Raw genomic sequence first — 17401 nt, 5'->3', positions numbered from 1 at the left:
AAAAAAAAAGTGGAAATCAAAAATCTAAGCTTTTTACTTTGTTCTCATTTTGTAAAGTATTCAAGCGACTTGGATTTAAATTTTAGACTAAATCAAATTTGCCAAAAAGAATCTCTAAAAATAATCTGAATTGGATTTTAGTCATTTCCCATTCTTTTGAAGGGTACAGAATACAACGGGCAAAAGCTTTCTCTCTACCTATAAAATCAAACTAAAATTAACTTGTTGGTGAAACTATGGGACAAGTGACAATAGAGAAGCTCGTGAACATTTGTGAGTAAGGAGCCACTAGTTTTATTCTGATGTGACATCAGTAGAAGAAATCCTGACAATGGCTGGTAGCTTTAATGTCTTCCCTCCACCCTGAGATCATAAGGACCTTACCAAACAAAGAAGTGTTGCCAACTGTGAGTGCTGGGTTCTATAGGGCACATGGGAGACAGGAGGAACAACAGAGACAAGCTACTAGAAGGAGAACAAAAGGCTCAAATGTCAAAGTCACGAGGATGATGTCAATATGGTCGGTCTCAGTGTTGAAAAACAGAACTGAGAAAGAAAGGAAAAGCTCCTCACCAATTACCAACGACAGCGAGTCACAGCCACAGCCACAGCCACAGCCACAGCCACAGCCACGTGTGTGCAGGCTCCAGGATGGCCATCGGGCAGCACAGAGCACTCAGACACACACACCAAAGCAAGGCGTAGGGAGGGGCTTGCACATGGGGCTTTCACTGTCATGTTGACATGAGGAAAACCTACTGCTGGCAGGTGTTACAGGACAGCTGCCCAAGCGGACAGGCGTCCACACACATATAGCAGGCGACGTGGGCGGCTGGGTGACATCCCAAACTCATGAGCAAAAACCACTTTTAATTATCCCACAGGCATTCCCTATCAACTGACACAATGTCACCTCAGATCTGAATTTTTCTTTTTCATAAACAGTGCGAGATATTAAGAGCTGCAGGCCATTTAAATAATACACTTAAGGGAAGGCGGTGTCCTGGCCCCTCTGCAAGGTCCTCCCTGTAACCCAAGCCTGCGGATACCACAATGACTTATTTAAATAAGCAGCTGTCCTTCCAGAATTGCAAAGCAGACACTAGACTTTGAGCCCCTGCCTCAGCCAGGACTGTGGAATCGCCATTTGGTAAAAGGACCAGGGCAGCAGAAGGGAAGTCGGGTCTCTGCCAGGGCAACTGGCTGAATCAAGTTTATCTTGTGAGGTACTTTTTAAAATTGAAAATGTGCCAACAACACGAGAGAAGAGAGCTGTGCTTCAGGAGGGGTGTGGCCCTTTTTGAGAGACTGAGCAGGAATCCAGCCACAGCACCATGGGTTGTGAACAGCTGGTGGCATCTCTCAGCTAAAGCCAAGCTTCCGTGATTCAGAGCAAGAGGGGTGAGGAGCTGAACAGTGCTCACTCCCTGGTGAACAGAGGAGCAGGGATGCCAGAAAATAAAATATGTAGGTTTTTCCACTGGGTGGAGTAGGAGGGAACCAGATGTGGCTGCTCTGCCATGCAAGCTCTGCAGACAGTGGGCAGCTTGTACATGGCCTGGCTAACTGGTGCCCAATGCTATCAGGGCTAGCCATGAAAGTGAGCTCCATTTGCAAAAGTCAGTGGGCACTTTCAACATGAGTACCCACAGGGCTCCCCTCATAAGAATGGCCGCTCTCGGTTGCAAGGGCCAAGATAGAGAAAGCAAACGAGCATACACATTTTCTTGGAGGCTACCAGGCCCAGTGTGCAAACAGAGAAACATTTCATTCTGATTTGTTAAACTTTCCCCTCTGCAATCATGTCTATCTGGAATTCAATTTGCAAAGGGAAGAAACAGGAAAACGTATCACCCACTGGTTGGAAGACATCACTGAGACACACAGCCATTGATCTTGCAAAGAGCTGACATGGGGAAGCTACCCAGATACGTGGCAAGCCCACCAAATCAGGATGGACAGGAGAGGGGACTCTCACGGCCGAGAGGGGAGCGAAATGCTGTTTCAGAATGATGCGCTAGATACTGTGAGTTTCCTGGTGTGCAGCACGGTGTGCTGTGTTCTGTGGCACTTAAGTATTACACAGTAAATACTCAACAAATCCAGAAGGATGTGCGGAAGCAATGTCACACTGTTAATACAAAAGGGACTAAAGCTACAGGGTAATACCACTGTGAGGGTGCAGAGATCACGGGAGCCCCTAACACACTTGCATGTGGTGTGCCCTGGCTGTCCACTGGCTGCCTGGCCCTTGTGCCTCAGTCGGACCAGTCATTCTCATCAAACTCAGAGTCATCATCTGAGTCGCTGTACTCCACAGCGATGCGCCTAGACAAGATGGTGGCCACATCGTTCCCCACAGGCTCCCGCTTGGCTTCCTGCTCACGTTGCTCCTGTACCTTTTTCAGTTGGATTCCTGCAAACAGGAGATGGGGGGAGAATCAGATTCCTGGCTCCCAGGAAAGGACACCAAACAGGTCGCCCTGTTTAGACGAGTTTATAAAGACAAGACCTCTGAACACCGGAGGGAGGACAGAGAAAACATGTAAACTCAGGCTATGGCTGGAAATGGAAACAAAATACAACCGTCTATGCAACTGCTTGGTAACACAACAGGCCCATGGTTTAACATGAAGCACTTAGCATTGCCCTTTGACAGAATTTCAGATTTATGGGCTAAGTACAAAATCAGGAGAAAATATTCCCATATTAATTACCCTGACAATGTTGGAACAAGCTTTACTAATCTGTAACACACACACACACACACACACACACTTGCACGTGCACACACACACATACACACACACACACACACACACACACACACACACACACACATGCATGCACACCNACACACACACACACACACACACACACACACACACACACACATGCATGCACACCACACATTCACACAGGCTCCCACATACATATACACACCACTTTTCTCTGGATGGTTCAGGAGTTACTAGAGACATAGATCCTGTATTACTAAAATATATAACTACTTAATGTGTTATTTTCTGAAGAAAACAGAACTAGAAGTTACAGATAAAACATTGTTTCTATTTTCCCTATAAACCTTTTTCAAATGGTGCCACTCAGCCAACCTAGTGGGGACATTTTTCCTGGCTCTTTTGAAGTCAGTGTCACTGGCTGAGCCACAAATCAGTCTCTTCCAGAACGCAGATTGTGAACCTGCATGCCCACTTACCCATCCGGATGGCAGCCAAGAGGTCACTTCTTGCATCACTTATGGGTGGCTGCGCAGGCTCTGGGCGCTTTGCCTCAGCCACAGGGGGACCATGCATTGGGGAGGATGACAGGGAGGAGGGGCCAGGAGGACCAGGTGGAGGAGGTGGGGGGCCTGGGGGCGGTGGTGCGGTGGCCAGGAGCCCAGTGGAGGGCTGGTGAGGGGGAGTGGGGTATGTGGAGCCAGCTGAGGCAGGGAACGGGGGCTGCGCAGGGATCTGGAGAGGGCTGACGAAGGCAGTTTGTGCTGAGGGAATCATGGGTGGAGGGGGAGGTGGTGGCGGTCCTGAGGGATTGTAGTATTCAATTATCTGTGCTGGAAGCATCCTAAGGAATAAATAAAACACAGTCATGGACGTAACCAGGGAGGGTCATGTCTTCCTAGTTCTAATAGAGCATATAGTGACATGGCTCAGATACAGAGCATGGTGCTGCCACCTGGACCAGAGTCACTGCGGGGTGTGAGTGTCCACTCTGAGGGTCAGTTTCTCCCACTTGTATGCTTTTCATCATGACAGTTAAAAACCCACTGATATGTACCTAAAATGACCAGTTTTTGAAATGCATGGTGAATTCTGCGGGTGGGTAAGACATGGATGGCAGCAGAAGGTTAGTGTCTTTCCATTCCAGGCCTCTCAGGGCTGTGCCGCTCAGAACTTTGTCTCACAGGGGGGTTCTGAGGCCAAGGAGACAGAAGCTGGGGTGATGTTCCCTTCTCTGGCCCTGTCCCAACAGGATCTCCAGGGTTAAGGTACCCAGAGACATATCAAAAACTCCAGGAGACAGATTAACAGTTTTCCAAGCCTCGGACCCTCTGTATGCCAGACATAGCAGCCCCAAAACCTACCCTGGGGATCCCAGCTTAGCCGAGGCCAAAGGGCTGGGGACACCCAGACCACATGGTCTCCTCTTTCAGGTGGCAGGCACAATCAGAAAGCACAGGTTTTCCTTGGATGGAGAAGACATATTGCTATATTCAACCTTCCTGGGTGTAGACACTAGGAAGTGTTTTAAAGACTAAATCTAAGAGAGCCAAAAACAATCAATCTGCCAAAATAAAAGGAAGGGTCTCAAATGAATTAGCGCATGACCCGGAGGCGTTCAATCCACAAATCAGAGAACAAGAGGCATAGACAGGACAGAATGTTCCAGGAGCCAGGAGACCGAGAAGGGATTACAGAGTGAATGCTGAAGAGTGAATTAGGTTTTCTGGTTGAAACTCGAGGGTGTGGACAGGTTCTCGAATAAGCAGTTTACCCTTTATGGGTACCTCGGCTTACAGTCTGTAGGAACAGGAGACAGATACAAGCACACTGTCCACCCAGGATATGACTACAAAAGGAAATTGTCAGTGGCTGGATTCTGCACCTAGTTGATTTGACACCCTCTGTCGACACTGACACTATGCCCAATCATTCTTGACTATATTCTATGTGATAAAATTCATCTAAGACACCAATTCACCAGCAAAGGTGAACGTGAAAGGAATAGCAGTTTACCCATAGTCGGCTGGAGCCACTGATGTAGAGGCCTGGGACCCCTCGGGCGCCTGGGGAGGAGGCGGTGGCGGGGGCTGCTGAGGTCTGTTCAGGGCCATGTGTCTCGCCGAGGCAGACGATGGTCGGTACTCATGCTCAGCACCCTGGTTTGTGGTTCCATGCAGTGGTGCATCGCCAGCCGTGTAGGAAGGTGTCACCGGCTGTGCTTGCAAAGCGTGGTTGGGAGTAGCAGGATAAGAATAATCGGTGACGTCGGATGTGTGAGACCTGAGTTTGGAGGGACGGGGGTGAGAGAAATTGAAGTTTTACAAATGTCCCCTAAGAGGTAGCTGCATATCAACAAATAGCATTGTCAGTACACATTTATTTCTTTTACGTTCAGCTAAGTCCAGCCCCCAAGAGCTTCCAAGCAACAGCACAGTTATTTCAGTGGCAAGCCCAGTGTTACATGGATTCAGATTAGAAGCTTTGAGAAGTCAGACCAGTAAGTGGGAGCCAGCAGAGACACATCGCCACAGCCCTTCATGTACTCTGTATGAAAATTCTATATGACAGATCCCATTCATTTAGAAACAATATCTCAGACTGATGGAGAAACTTCAGAGGCAATAAAATACCACAACATAAATTTTGGCAGTATCAAACAGCAGGTGAACTGGATACATGTTAACAGCAAGAAGACCAAGAAGGATCCAGAATGCACTGTGAGCTGCATTTTTATAAATGGCAGAATTGTATTGAACCCAAAGAGGGAAAATCAGCACTGAGTGGCTTCCCGGGCTGTAAGCACAGCGGCACAACAGCGCTCTAGAGGGAATGGAGACCTTGTGTTAGTGAGCAGTTTGGAAAAGAGGTGATGGCCGGCATCCTGCAGAGCCTGGGGGGAAGGGAGCAGCGGCAAGCCAAGTGAGTAAGAGGCACCCATTTTACAGGACAGTCATTGGGGCTGCACATCCCCCCATGATGCTGAAGCAGGGGCTGCGGATCCAAGGAAGCAGAATGACGCACCCTCTGGGCCTGGTGGTGTCTTCCTTGGCGCTGCCTGCCTGATCCAGCCTCTTTGTGTCACTCATGAATTCAATGCCCATTTTCCTCCTCTCCCACTCTTCTCTTCTCGTCCTGACTTTTCTCACATACACTTGCTGGTTCCTGCTAGGGTTCAGCTTGAGTTTCTCTCTCTGAAGGAAACAGGGTAAGCACACACTGGGGACATGGCAAGGGCAGAAATGAAGACGCAAACTCAGGTCTGCCTTTGGGACTTCTGTGGGCAGCTTTCCCCAGCCTGAGGGTCTGCTCCTCCCCTCTGTCCCCTAACTGCAGCATAATAGTAACTTATTTGTCTCCCCTGTTTATGAGCTGTGGTCTAGATCACAACTGTATGTGAAGATGTCTAAGTCACTCTTCCAAGAGCTAGCAGCTGAGTTACCATATTTTAGTGGTAGAAAATGTCTAGCCAGTATTTGGGTTCAGTACATTTCAAAAATAGAAAACAGATCTAAATCTATGGGGTTGCTGATGATATAGACACCCTACCTAGGTGACTACATCACTGACATGTCACCCAGCCCAGAATGGAGTGACTCCAGTGGGACACAGGGTAGGACTCAGCACATTTCCCTGGTACAAACGAGAATGCCATCCTTGGAACATAGCTTTGAGAAAAGAAGCCAAGATCAGGTGACTGATCACACAGAGACAGACACAGGATTGATGGGGACAGGACTCTGATGAAGAGTGACAAGAGGGGAAGCAGCAGGAGCTGATCAGGGGAAGGACAGGGAACAGGGTGCCAGCGGGCAGTTGCAGGGGCACTCGGAGGAGGCTGAGTGAGCAGGTAGAAGTTGCTACAGGCACGCTACTGACGTGGCACTGAGTGGCATGACCCTGGGGTTCTATGATGGTCAGTCTACATCTGTTGCAGCAGAGGACCAGTGGGTTGAGGTAATGGGAGCAGGAAGGAGGCTGTTCACTTAACCTGAGAATCCTATCAATTCCCAGGGATTTTAAGAGAAGCAGGCCCCAGAATTGGAGAAAGTAAGGCCAGTTGGACATGGAGATGTACTGATTTCTGACTACAGAGAACATTCCATCAGCTGCTCATCCAGAACTTATAGTTAGAAGTAAGCCATGCCTAGCAATCTGTTAGGAGGGGACACAACTTAAGAGGTTCATTTTCCTGGGCTGAGCTAAAACACTCTGTTTATAGGACTGCCTTATACACAGCCCATGAAACTTAAGGTTAAACTTTCCTTAGTATTTTCAATGCTCATGTGTGAGAGGGAGAATACACCTCTAAAAATCATGCTTTTACCAAAAATGTTTAAAAATAAAATATATTTAAGTTGTCAAAGAGCCAGGTATGGTGATGTGTGCCTTTAATCCCAGCACTCAGGAGGCAGAGGCAGGCGGATTTCTAAGTTCGAGGCCAGCGTACAAAGTGAATTCCAGGACAGCCAGGGCTATACAGAGAAACCCTGTCTCGAAAAAAAACAAAAAAACAAAACAAACAAACAAAAACAATCCCAGTACTTGGAAGGCTGAGGTCCGTGGATCTCTGTGTGTTTAAGGTCTACATAGAGAACTCCAGGGAACCCAGGGTTACGTAGTAAGACCATAGGTCAATAAATAAATAAATAAATAAATAAAATCCAAACAACAACAACAAAAAGTAAAAGGGAAATGTGCGTGATTCCAATTCTGTAAAGATAAAAAATCCCACTCGGGCACAGACAAAGACAGGCAGAGGAAAAAGCCAAGTGGCTTCTCTGGGTGATGTCAGGATGGGTATTCAGTTTTAATTGCTTTCTGTGATATCCAGATGTAAGTATTTTTAATTTCATAGTAAGAACAAGCTAAGGCTGGAGAAAAGGCTCAGCAGCTAAGCGCACTGGCTGCTCTTGCAGAGGACCCTGGTTTGATTCCCACACCCGCATAGAGGTTAAAACCCCTCTGTAACTCCAAGCCCAGGCGATCTGCTGCTCCATTCCGACCTCCACAGGCGCTTCACTCACACACAGAGTATCACATCCACATACATACAAATAACTAAAAGAAAAATACTCATCTTTAAGGAAAGAAAAGGCTGCAGTTTTAATAAAACATGCCAGTTTAATTGAAGGGGTTCGGTCCAAGTCCAGTGATGAACTGTGATGTTTGCTAAAGTCAGATCTGCAACAGTGAGTCACAGCAGAGGGCATGAGACACAAGCCATTGTGACAGAGGAACCACCTAAGAGAATGAAACTGTGCCTAGGCCATGTGAGCACAGAAGCAGAGGATCAAATGAGTCCAAAGGCCATTGATCAGCACCATGCAGGCACAGGACGATCTCAGACGCTAGGGAGCAGCATTCAACTGAGGGTGTAAAGAAAAATCCACCCTTCCCCATCTGCACATGTTTAAATCAGAGCATATACAGAATGAAAACAATGTGTGTGCTGTGAATGACAGAATTCAAACCCCAATCAGGCTACTTGTCAAAACAAGAAACGGACAGCAGGGTGACTCTGGGGTCCCCGCGCCCTTCACAGCAGGAGCGGAAGCGTCATATCAATAACCTGATACTAAAGGCCAAGCACGAGGCTAGAGCTCAGACCTTCCAGAGTTCTCTGAACACCTAAGGTTATGGGTGTACAGAAAGATGGCCTGGGGCGCACCCTGTCAGAGCTCATAGGCCTGGGCAGGAAGCAGGATCAGAAGTCCTGCAGCCCCTAAGCTTGTCCCCTGCACACACACACACACACACACACACACACACACACACACACACACACACCTATCCTTGTGGGTGGATAGAGACTGTGCTAAACTCTGAGGTAATAAAGGTGAAAAGAAGAAAAAACAAAAGGTAAAGAAATCAAATATGAAGTACATACCTGACTTCATGTTATTTTTGACATTTTCTTGATAAATTCTTGATGTTTTGGTTAGTTTGTACATTTGTTTGTTGTTGTTACTTTTAAAATTTAAGAGTCTCATGTATCCCAGGTTGGCCTCAAGTACGTAGCCCAGGATGACCCTGAATTTGTCATCATCCTGCCTCCACCTCTGGGTGTCAGGTTACAGGCTTGTGCCAGCCAGTTTATGAAGCCAGGGTTCACCCCCAGGGCTTCACACATGCCAGGAAACCACTCTTCCAACTGAGCTATGCACCCGGCTTGAATTCTAACTTGCAAATGCAGAAGCCCCTGAAGTCCACACAAATGGAACATGATTCGATAAAACAGAAGCAAGAAGTTAAACCAAAAGTTAAAACAGGCCAGCCGGTCATCAAGCGAGTCTCTCTGCGTGACAAGTGTGTCCTCGTGACCTCTCTGTTGGCTCCTGCAAAAAACATTTTTACTTAACTGCTGCCAACTTTTTAAAGGAAACTCAGCAGGAAGTCCTCCTGAAATAAGAGTATGTAAGATAAGTGGTTTGAAAAGAGATAGCAAGGCCTCCTTTTTGTCTGTGCCTTCTTCAAAGGAAGGTCTTCCTGGGTCCTACTGACAAAGAACAAAGGAAATTCAACATTTTACATTAAAGCAGCAAGTGATGACTAAGCAAAACCTGAGTCACTGACAGTCACCCAAGTTCAGAATGCACATTAAAGCTCCATCTCACAGATTAACCCCAGAGAACACACAAGAAAGCTTTAAAGGCATGCAAAGTAACCCACATTCAAATAGCATGCCTTGAAGCATTATTTTAAAAGCAAAATACAGATGTCAATTTTAAGGACACAGTAGGGCACACAGAAACCCAAAATACAGGGACTCAAACATGGGGAGAGGGGTCCATGACACGCACACACCTAGTGTCTGGGGACAGAGATCCCTCGGAGGATGCTCCGTGGTGCACACTCTGAGACAACCTGTTGTCGGGCCTAAGCTCCTTGTCATACGCCATCATATTCCACTCCTGGCGCCTGTTTCTGGCTTTTCTAACCTTTTTCACCTCTCGGGTGGTGCCATCTACACGCTTTTGCTCCTGATGTCCAAGAAAAGAGAGCAAGCATGCCAAGACAGAAGGGGAAGGAAAACAGCAGGTTAGATGCAGTTACAACGCTCAGAAAACAAGCCTGGTGCACACGCAAGAGGTGTCCACATCCTAGTTCCACCCAACAGTAGGAAATTCTAACAGCGCATGCCTCGGGCTCACCAGGTCCATCGGGAATAAAGTGGGTCTCTACAGAGACAGCAGGCTCACCGACAGTTGCTTACCTTGGCCTTTGGGTCATCACTCAGCCTTTTAACATGCCTGTGCCTAGATCTGCATTGCTCATGTGAAGTATCTGCTAATACCATTCATAAAAATTATTTCCCACACAGACACACTTTTGAGCCCCTATATGTGTGTGCATGTGCATGTGTGCGACACATGAGCACACACACAGATAAACTTACCTGCTTAGACACAAAGCCATTCTTACACCAGTCCTGTCTGTTAGCCAAGGCGTATTCCATCCTCGCAGTGGTTGGACGCAAACCCGTCTTCCATAGGGAGGCCCTCTATGGGCATTTACATATTTGTCCCTTTTCTTGCACCAGCACTCACGATCGTCCGTGACAAAGGCTGTGTGCTTTTCCCCCCTACTCTCCCTTATGGGCCTCACCTCCTCTTTGACCTTCACATGAAGCACACACTCAGTAAACGCTGGCTGAGTGAGCAAAGCCCCAAGCACAAGCATGGCCCAGGGGCCATGCCCAGCACTCAGGTACTGATGATGCAAATGGCCAACACACACACATGCATGCATGCACCATCGTGTACACACACATACAAACACACACACACATGTATGCATGCACCGTCATGTACACACACACACAAACACACACACGTGCATGCACGCTCATGTATACACACACATATGCATGCTTGCATGCTCATGTACACACACACACACACACACACACACACACACACAGTTTCTATCCTCATGGAGCTTATTCCCTGAAAGGGGAAGTCTGACTGCCAGCATACACAAGTCTCTATAGAACATGGTAAAATACAAATCTGTCTATGTTTAAAGTATGATATAGCATATATCCAGTTTTATATTAAACATGCATACTGTATGTGTATACATTTCATCTATCTAAATATGTGCATCTGTCTATATGTATGCCAAGTGTCACCTCACCTGTAGTTTAAGGCAGTGAGAAAGAGGTGGCTGGTCTGGACTGTTTCCGAGGTGTTTAGAGACTCTGGAGAATTTAAGAGTAAGGACAGAAAATGCACACAGGACGTAGGAATGGCTACGCAGGATAAGAAAAGATGAGATGCAGATGGATGGGCACTCAGTGAGCCAACAATATTCACCAAGGCCCTCCGGCAGTATGAACTGAGTCTTGAGCCTCTCAAGGGGCAAGGGCCGTATGACAGGACCATCCAAATCTCCTCGCTAACAGCAATTCACCTTCTAGAAATGTGTCCTGAAGAATCACCTCTACTGCTATAGGAAAACAACTCTGGGACTGCAGGAGTGCAACTTACAATCAACATCCATTCCTCAACACGGCAAAGGGTAGGTAGTTTATGGAGCATTTGTATTTCAGAATACTGAATGCTATTAAGAAAAAAAACCCCACATCCTTAATAATTTCTGTGTGCGCAAATCATGTCGGTATGATTTTACATATATAAAATGCTTCCGCACATGTGTATGCATGCCTTAGTACATGGCCTAAAAGTCAGAGAAGATGTTCACAAGACTGCTAAGCAGTGCTAGGTCCTCACAGAGAGGGTGTGTCTCTGATATAGTCAAAGCCACTTGGCTGCATTACAACCAGGATATATTGTGTGTATTTTAAAAACCCAAAACAAAAGGGGGGAGAGAGGCTTCAATGGGGAGCCAATCTGCATCCTAATTAAGAGCCACACTGTTGACCCTGACATAGCTCTCTCTTGTGAGGCTAGGCCAATGCCTGGCAAATACAGAAGTGGATGCTCACAGTCATCTATTGGATGAAACACAGGGCTCCTAATGAAGGAGCTAGAGAAAGTACCCAAGGAGCTAAAGAGGTCTGCAACCCTATAGGAGGAACAACAATATGAAGTAACCAGTACTCCACAGAGCTGTGTCTCTAGTTGCATATGTAGCAGAGGATAGCCTAGTCAGTCATCAATAGGAGGAGAGGCCCTTGGTAATGCGAAGATCATATGCCCCAGTAGAGGGGAATGCCAGGGGCCAGGGCCAGGAAGCATGAGTGGGTGGGTTGGTGAGCAGGGTGTGTGGTGGGCATAGGGGCTTTGGGGATATCATTTGAAATGTAAATGAAGAAAANATCTAATAAAAAAATGCCTTTAAAAAAAAAAAAAAAAAAAGAGGCACACTGTTGAAGGCACTTGACAACAGTCACTCTTCCTGCTCAGGAGGCTCACACAGACATAGTCCGGATAGGTGTGCTATTTGCTCCCAACAGTTTAGCCTTCACTTCTAGCCAGTAACATGCATAGAAGATGAAGACACGCAGATGGCCAGAATCTTGAAATATTAAAGGTAATAAAACGTATCTCAGTGACATGGGCTTGCATTAGAATACCCAGACTATGCAACACAGCGTCCTACCCTAGGGTGCTCCTCTGTACCTCTTCCAAGAAAAGTCTCTCTGTTCTTGAAGGCTCGACCCACACTTCATATATACTCTTATTCTGCTGATGCAGGTGACTACATCCAGCCAAACTACCTCACTGAAGGAGGAGTCCTTCCGTAGTGAAGAACACAAACTGAAGGGATCTATAGTGTAATGAACACAGCTCTGAGTGCGCACATCTTAGAAATGAGAGATTTCAAGTAAAAAGGTAACCAGGTCCCTTAGAGCCTCGGACAAACAGGGACAAGAAAACCCCAACTCAGCAGACAAAGAGAAGTAAGCGATGTCACGGAAGGGAGAAATGAATTTTTTTAAAAAAATCAATTGAAGACTTGGTTATTTGAAAAGATAAATAAGATTGAAAGTCAAACAGCCCAAAGCATCCAAAAGGAGACGCACATTAATAGAATTAGAGATGAGGTGGGAGATGCAGCCCCAGCCAACAGCCAAAGCTGGAAGCTCACTGGGACCTAAGACCTGCTTCATAATCAGATGGTAATCTGAAAAGTAATGGATGCATTTTTAGGTATCTGTGACCTATTAGTATTAAGCAAAGTGGATATAAACTACTTAAACCTCTATAAAAAGGCAAAACTGAAGTAGTAGTACTACTGCTAATACTACTAATAATAATAATAACTAATAATAATAATAATAATAACTACTAATACTAATACTACTACTAATAATAAAAGTCTCTAGAAAGTTCCAAGTGCCAACTGGGAGACAGTCACAGACCTAACACAGATGCTTTTCATACTAGTTCATAGACTAGCAAGGAAGAAATACCACCAAACACTCCACACAGGGTTAGCATCGCCCAGATCCAAAACCAGGAGAGAGATAAAACAGTAACAGAAAAGAGAATCATAGGCCAATTGTCTAATGAGAGACACAAACATTGTCAGCATGAGGCTTGCAAATGAGACTCAAGAATGTATGAAAAAGATCATTCACCCATGATCAAGTTGGTTTCATCCAAGGGGTGTGGGGATGGCACAACATGTGCACACAGGGCGTAAGGCACCACATGGCAAGTGGAAAAATACTCCAGGGCAGCAGCCCTCAGGACATGCCAATCCACAGGCTGCCCAGGAAGGGCCTGGCAAGTACCTTCCTAGGAAGGAAGCTATACTGAGTCCATCTCAACTTAGAACAGTGAGTTTTATTAGCTCGCTAATAAAACCAGGGCCTATGAGGATAAGGATTAAAGGGAGCCATAACCACTGCTGGGCACACATATAAATGAGTCCCAGTCTAGGGAAGCAACACAGAGGTCCCCTGAAATCAAAGCCAGGCCATCTCTGCCACCACTGGGATTGCCCAAAGGACAGACTCTAAGTCATCTTGCCACAGGGATGGTTCTTCCCAACCTTTACTGCTGTGTCACTCATGACAGCTAATTGGTCACTGTCAACAGGAGAGGACAAAGACCGCGTTGGATTCACACATAACGAACTGAATTCAGCTACAGAGAGTGAGGGAAAATGGTTCAACTGGATATCCTGATATTACACGAACTATGTCTCCAGAAGACAAGACAAATATCACATGTATTCCCTCATTTAAGGATTCTAGATTTTATTTATTTTTCCCTTTTTATTAAACATAGATTCTTTTACACACACACACACACACACACACACACACACACACACACCAATATCCTTATGTAGCCAGTATGAGTACAATAACGACATACCGGCAAAATCAGCCAAAACAATTTTCTTTCAGCAGGCTATAGGCCAGGACTGGAGAGATTGCTCAGTGGTTAGAGCACTGACTGCTCTTCCAGAGGACCTGGGTTTCAGATCCCAGCACCTACATGGTGGCTCACAACCATCTGTAACTCAGTTCCAAGGGATCTGACGCCCTCTCTGGCCTCTGCAGGCAGGTACCAGGCACTCCAATATTACACAACATACATGCAGGTAAAATGCCTTCACACAATCAATCAATCAATCAATCAACCAACCAATCCATCGATTAGTTTTCAGGAAGGGAAACCTTTCTGAGATGGATCTGAGAAGGCAAGGCTTTTAGAAAGGACAGGAAATATCCATGGAGGGCCCTCCCGAAAGTCCTGGGTTTGTCCTTTACAATGAAAGGGATGGCACTTTAGACAAAGATGGCTTTCAATGCATTTTTCTTCCATGACTTCTTTGCTTGAGTTCTTTGTAAAACTCGGCAGTTCTTCCCAGGTCCCCAGCTAAACTGTTCCCTGGTGTGAGTGCATGCAGAGAGTGTCATCTGACAGACCTCTCAAAAACCCTCTTCCTGAATCTGGGCGCCCTCCTCCTCTCTACCCCTTCTCTTTCTTCGTTTGTCTGTGTGAGGAAGTGAAGCCAAGACCCGCTCATATGATCAGTACTCTCAGCTGAGGTACCTTTGGCCCATCTTTTGGTATTTCCAAACCTCGAGTTCTTATTCATCTTCAGCTCAAGACATCCAAACGCTCCCAACCTCAAGACTGCCCCACCGAGTGCTATGCACTTCTTCCAGTGTAACCTAGTATTTGTCAAGCCAAGCTGTGTGGTTGGTTTTGTTGGTATTGTACTCCAGTGGTCTGTTGTTATTCTGGTTTGTGGTTGGTGCTTTCTCTTTTGATACAGGGTCTCATTATGTAGCCCTGGTTGGCCCAGAATCTATTATGTAGAACAGGCTGGTCTTGGACTCATAGAGACCTGCCTGCTTCTGCCTCCCTGTGTTGGGATTAAAAGCCTGGTCTGGGTGGTTGATTTTTGAACACAGTGTATGTGTAAAAAGATCAGTAAGTATTTCCTTTGGAGAATCACTCCTCTCCGTGGTACATATAAATTCTCAGCGCTAAAGGGGCAATTTCCAAAGTGGAAGTCACTTAACCCAAACAAGTCAGTTTATCCTTCCAAGATGATATGTAGGACAGCTATTTCTAAAATTCCTGACTGGCATTCTTTTTGTTCGCCTCTACCTCCACCCTCCTCTAAGGGGGCTCACTCCTGGTAAAGATCTCTCTAAGTCCTGACCACTCGCTTCCCAGCCTCCCAGAAGCACCTCAGTAAGTTCTCAGCCACAGTGACATCACACCTAACAGATGAATGTAAACAAGACAAAACACGCCGATGTCTGACAGGAACACTGACTATATGAAACTGTGAGGAAGCAAAGGGGCAGGAGGCATCACACAGTCAGAAACGGAACTTGAGCGTTCACCACTTCCTTTGTTAGAGGCATACAAGTGCTGGAGAACAAATCTGGTCAGATCTACTTTAAAAAGATCATTGCTGGGTTAAAGTGTCAAACTTGTCATGCGAAAGGAGGACACCCGGAGAAAACCTAACAACTAGCCATAACACCCTGACTATGTGAGCAGAGGGCCTGTGTGCGCACTGATGGGCGCCTCCCGCTAACGTCATCACGCACTTCTGACGCCGCTACGCACCTTCTGACGTCGCTACGCACCTTCTGACGTCGTTTCTCTTTCCTCTTGTCTTCTGTGTCCTGCAGCATCTTTTCTTTCCAGAGGTCAAAGAAGTAAGAGGGATCCGTGTAGAACTTCAGCCCATCCTTCTTGTCATCTCTGTGAACCAAAGCATTCAAAGCCAGGGAAGAAGGCTCGGTCAGCCACCTTCGTCGGGAGGTAACGTTAACTTTAACCCTTTGGATCCTAAAACCCACACACGGCATGCTACCTTATGTATTATACCCTGAATTTCCTCATTTGGAAAAACATGAAAACATACACAAAAGCAAACAAGTCTACAATCTTAAAAACAGAACCCACTGGGTGTAAATCCTACGTGAAAATTCCCCTCACTCACAAATATCCAATTTCAGTAGCTTATGCATTTAAGGAACTACTAGGTTTATTCTAACAGGAAGCTACCAGTACACCAATTCTACTGAAACTTCACTACAGTTATGATCAAAAACTAGTAAGTACTCTGTCCCTTTTGTCAATTCATGCTTACACAACACCTTTTGGTTTCAGAAAGCAAAATGATTGTGGGTATACACGTGACAGAAATACAATGTATTTTCTCAAGAAACTTTCTCCTGTGGCCATGTCAATTTCAAGTACTGCTATGAACACTATAGTCTAAATAACATTTCAAATCATTATGTAACTCAGTCCCTTAACGGTTAACCAGTAATAACACAGCCACTATGAACTCAGGGGCTGTAACAGGAATCAGCAGCAACGCTCCAGGGCCTGGAGAGATGGCTCAGCAGTTAAGAACTCCTACTTATCCTTCAGAGGATCTGAGTTTACGTCCCAGCACTCACATCAGCTGGCCCACAGCTGCCTGTAACTCCAGCTTCGGGGTGCATTATAGCCATGTGCACTACATATAGAAAGACATATAATCAAAAATGAAAATGGAACCTCTTAAAAATGCTTCCCACTGCTCTCAGAAAATAAATGGAAGAACTAATTTTTTTTCAGTAATGCTTGGAATAGTTATGATGTAAATACTGCACTCAGATTAAAACAGGAGAGTTATTCTTTATAGCACTATTCCACTGAGCTATAGATGCACACAGGAGAGGCAAGGCCAGTTAAATATACACAGACAGGTCAAAGTTTATGGCCCAAATAAAGGAATAAAAAAAAAAAAACAAATTAGTGGAAAAAGAGGGTGGTCAGGAGACAGTTTTCTATTCACGCACATCACAGTTTTAAATGTGTGCACTCTAAGCTCCAGGAAAGCCCACTGTTCCCACAGGAGCTGAGGAACATAACATTGCTGGCTCCATATGATTTTGATTATGCATGCATGCCCATTTATTTGTCTGAGAGAATCTCTCTGTGCAGCAGAAAGAGAGGGTGACAGTCCTGACTGTCCTTTCGTGGAGGTCGGCTCTAAACCTCTTCTGTGCATCCTTGGAAAAGACCACAAAGCAGATGAAGAACCTGGGCCACATACACAGGACACACAGTCATCAGGGTCCATCACAGACACTTGGCTGCAGCACTGTCTCTGGGAAGTGAGCGAGTTTGGCTATCACCATGGTGCCCAGCAGATGCTGGTGAAGTGAGATCCACAGCGGGGAGAAAAGATGAGTGGAGGGGCAAGGCCCAGCATGGAGG

General features: G+C 46.0%; 1 protein-coding gene across 4 annotated transcripts in view; it reads right to left on the bottom strand.

The window, feature by feature from the left end:
• The window catches only part of Wasf3 (WASP family member 3), a 92223-nt gene continuing 74822 nt past the window's right edge, over positions 1 to 17401 (bottom strand). For 3 of the 4 annotated variants that reach the window (XM_021186801.2, XM_029533817.1, XM_029533818.1), the window contains exons 6-10: positions 15772 to 15889; positions 9546 to 9721; positions 4755 to 5021; positions 3218 to 3582; positions 1 to 2416 (exon numbers count right to left, since the gene is read on the bottom strand). In XM_021186801.2, the coding sequence (XP_021042460.1) occupies positions 2259 to 2416; positions 3218 to 3582; positions 4755 to 5021; positions 9546 to 9721; positions 15772 to 15889 (1084 nt within the window). In that variant the 3' untranslated portion in view covers positions 1 to 2258. Of the gene's footprint in view, positions 2417 to 3217; positions 3583 to 4754; positions 5022 to 5762; positions 5933 to 9545; positions 9722 to 15771; positions 15890 to 17401 lie in introns of all 4 variants that reach the window. The other variant, XM_021186803.2, reaches the window with a different exon arrangement.

This window comes from Mus pahari, chromosome 23 (genome assembly GCF_900095145.1).
Source record: "Mus pahari chromosome 23, PAHARI_EIJ_v1.1, whole genome shotgun sequence".
Classification (NCBI taxonomy): domain Eukaryota; kingdom Metazoa; phylum Chordata; class Mammalia; order Rodentia; family Muridae; genus Mus; species Mus pahari.
The sequence above is the reverse complement of the archived record's forward strand: the minus strand, read 5'-3'. Positions and strand labels throughout refer to the sequence as shown.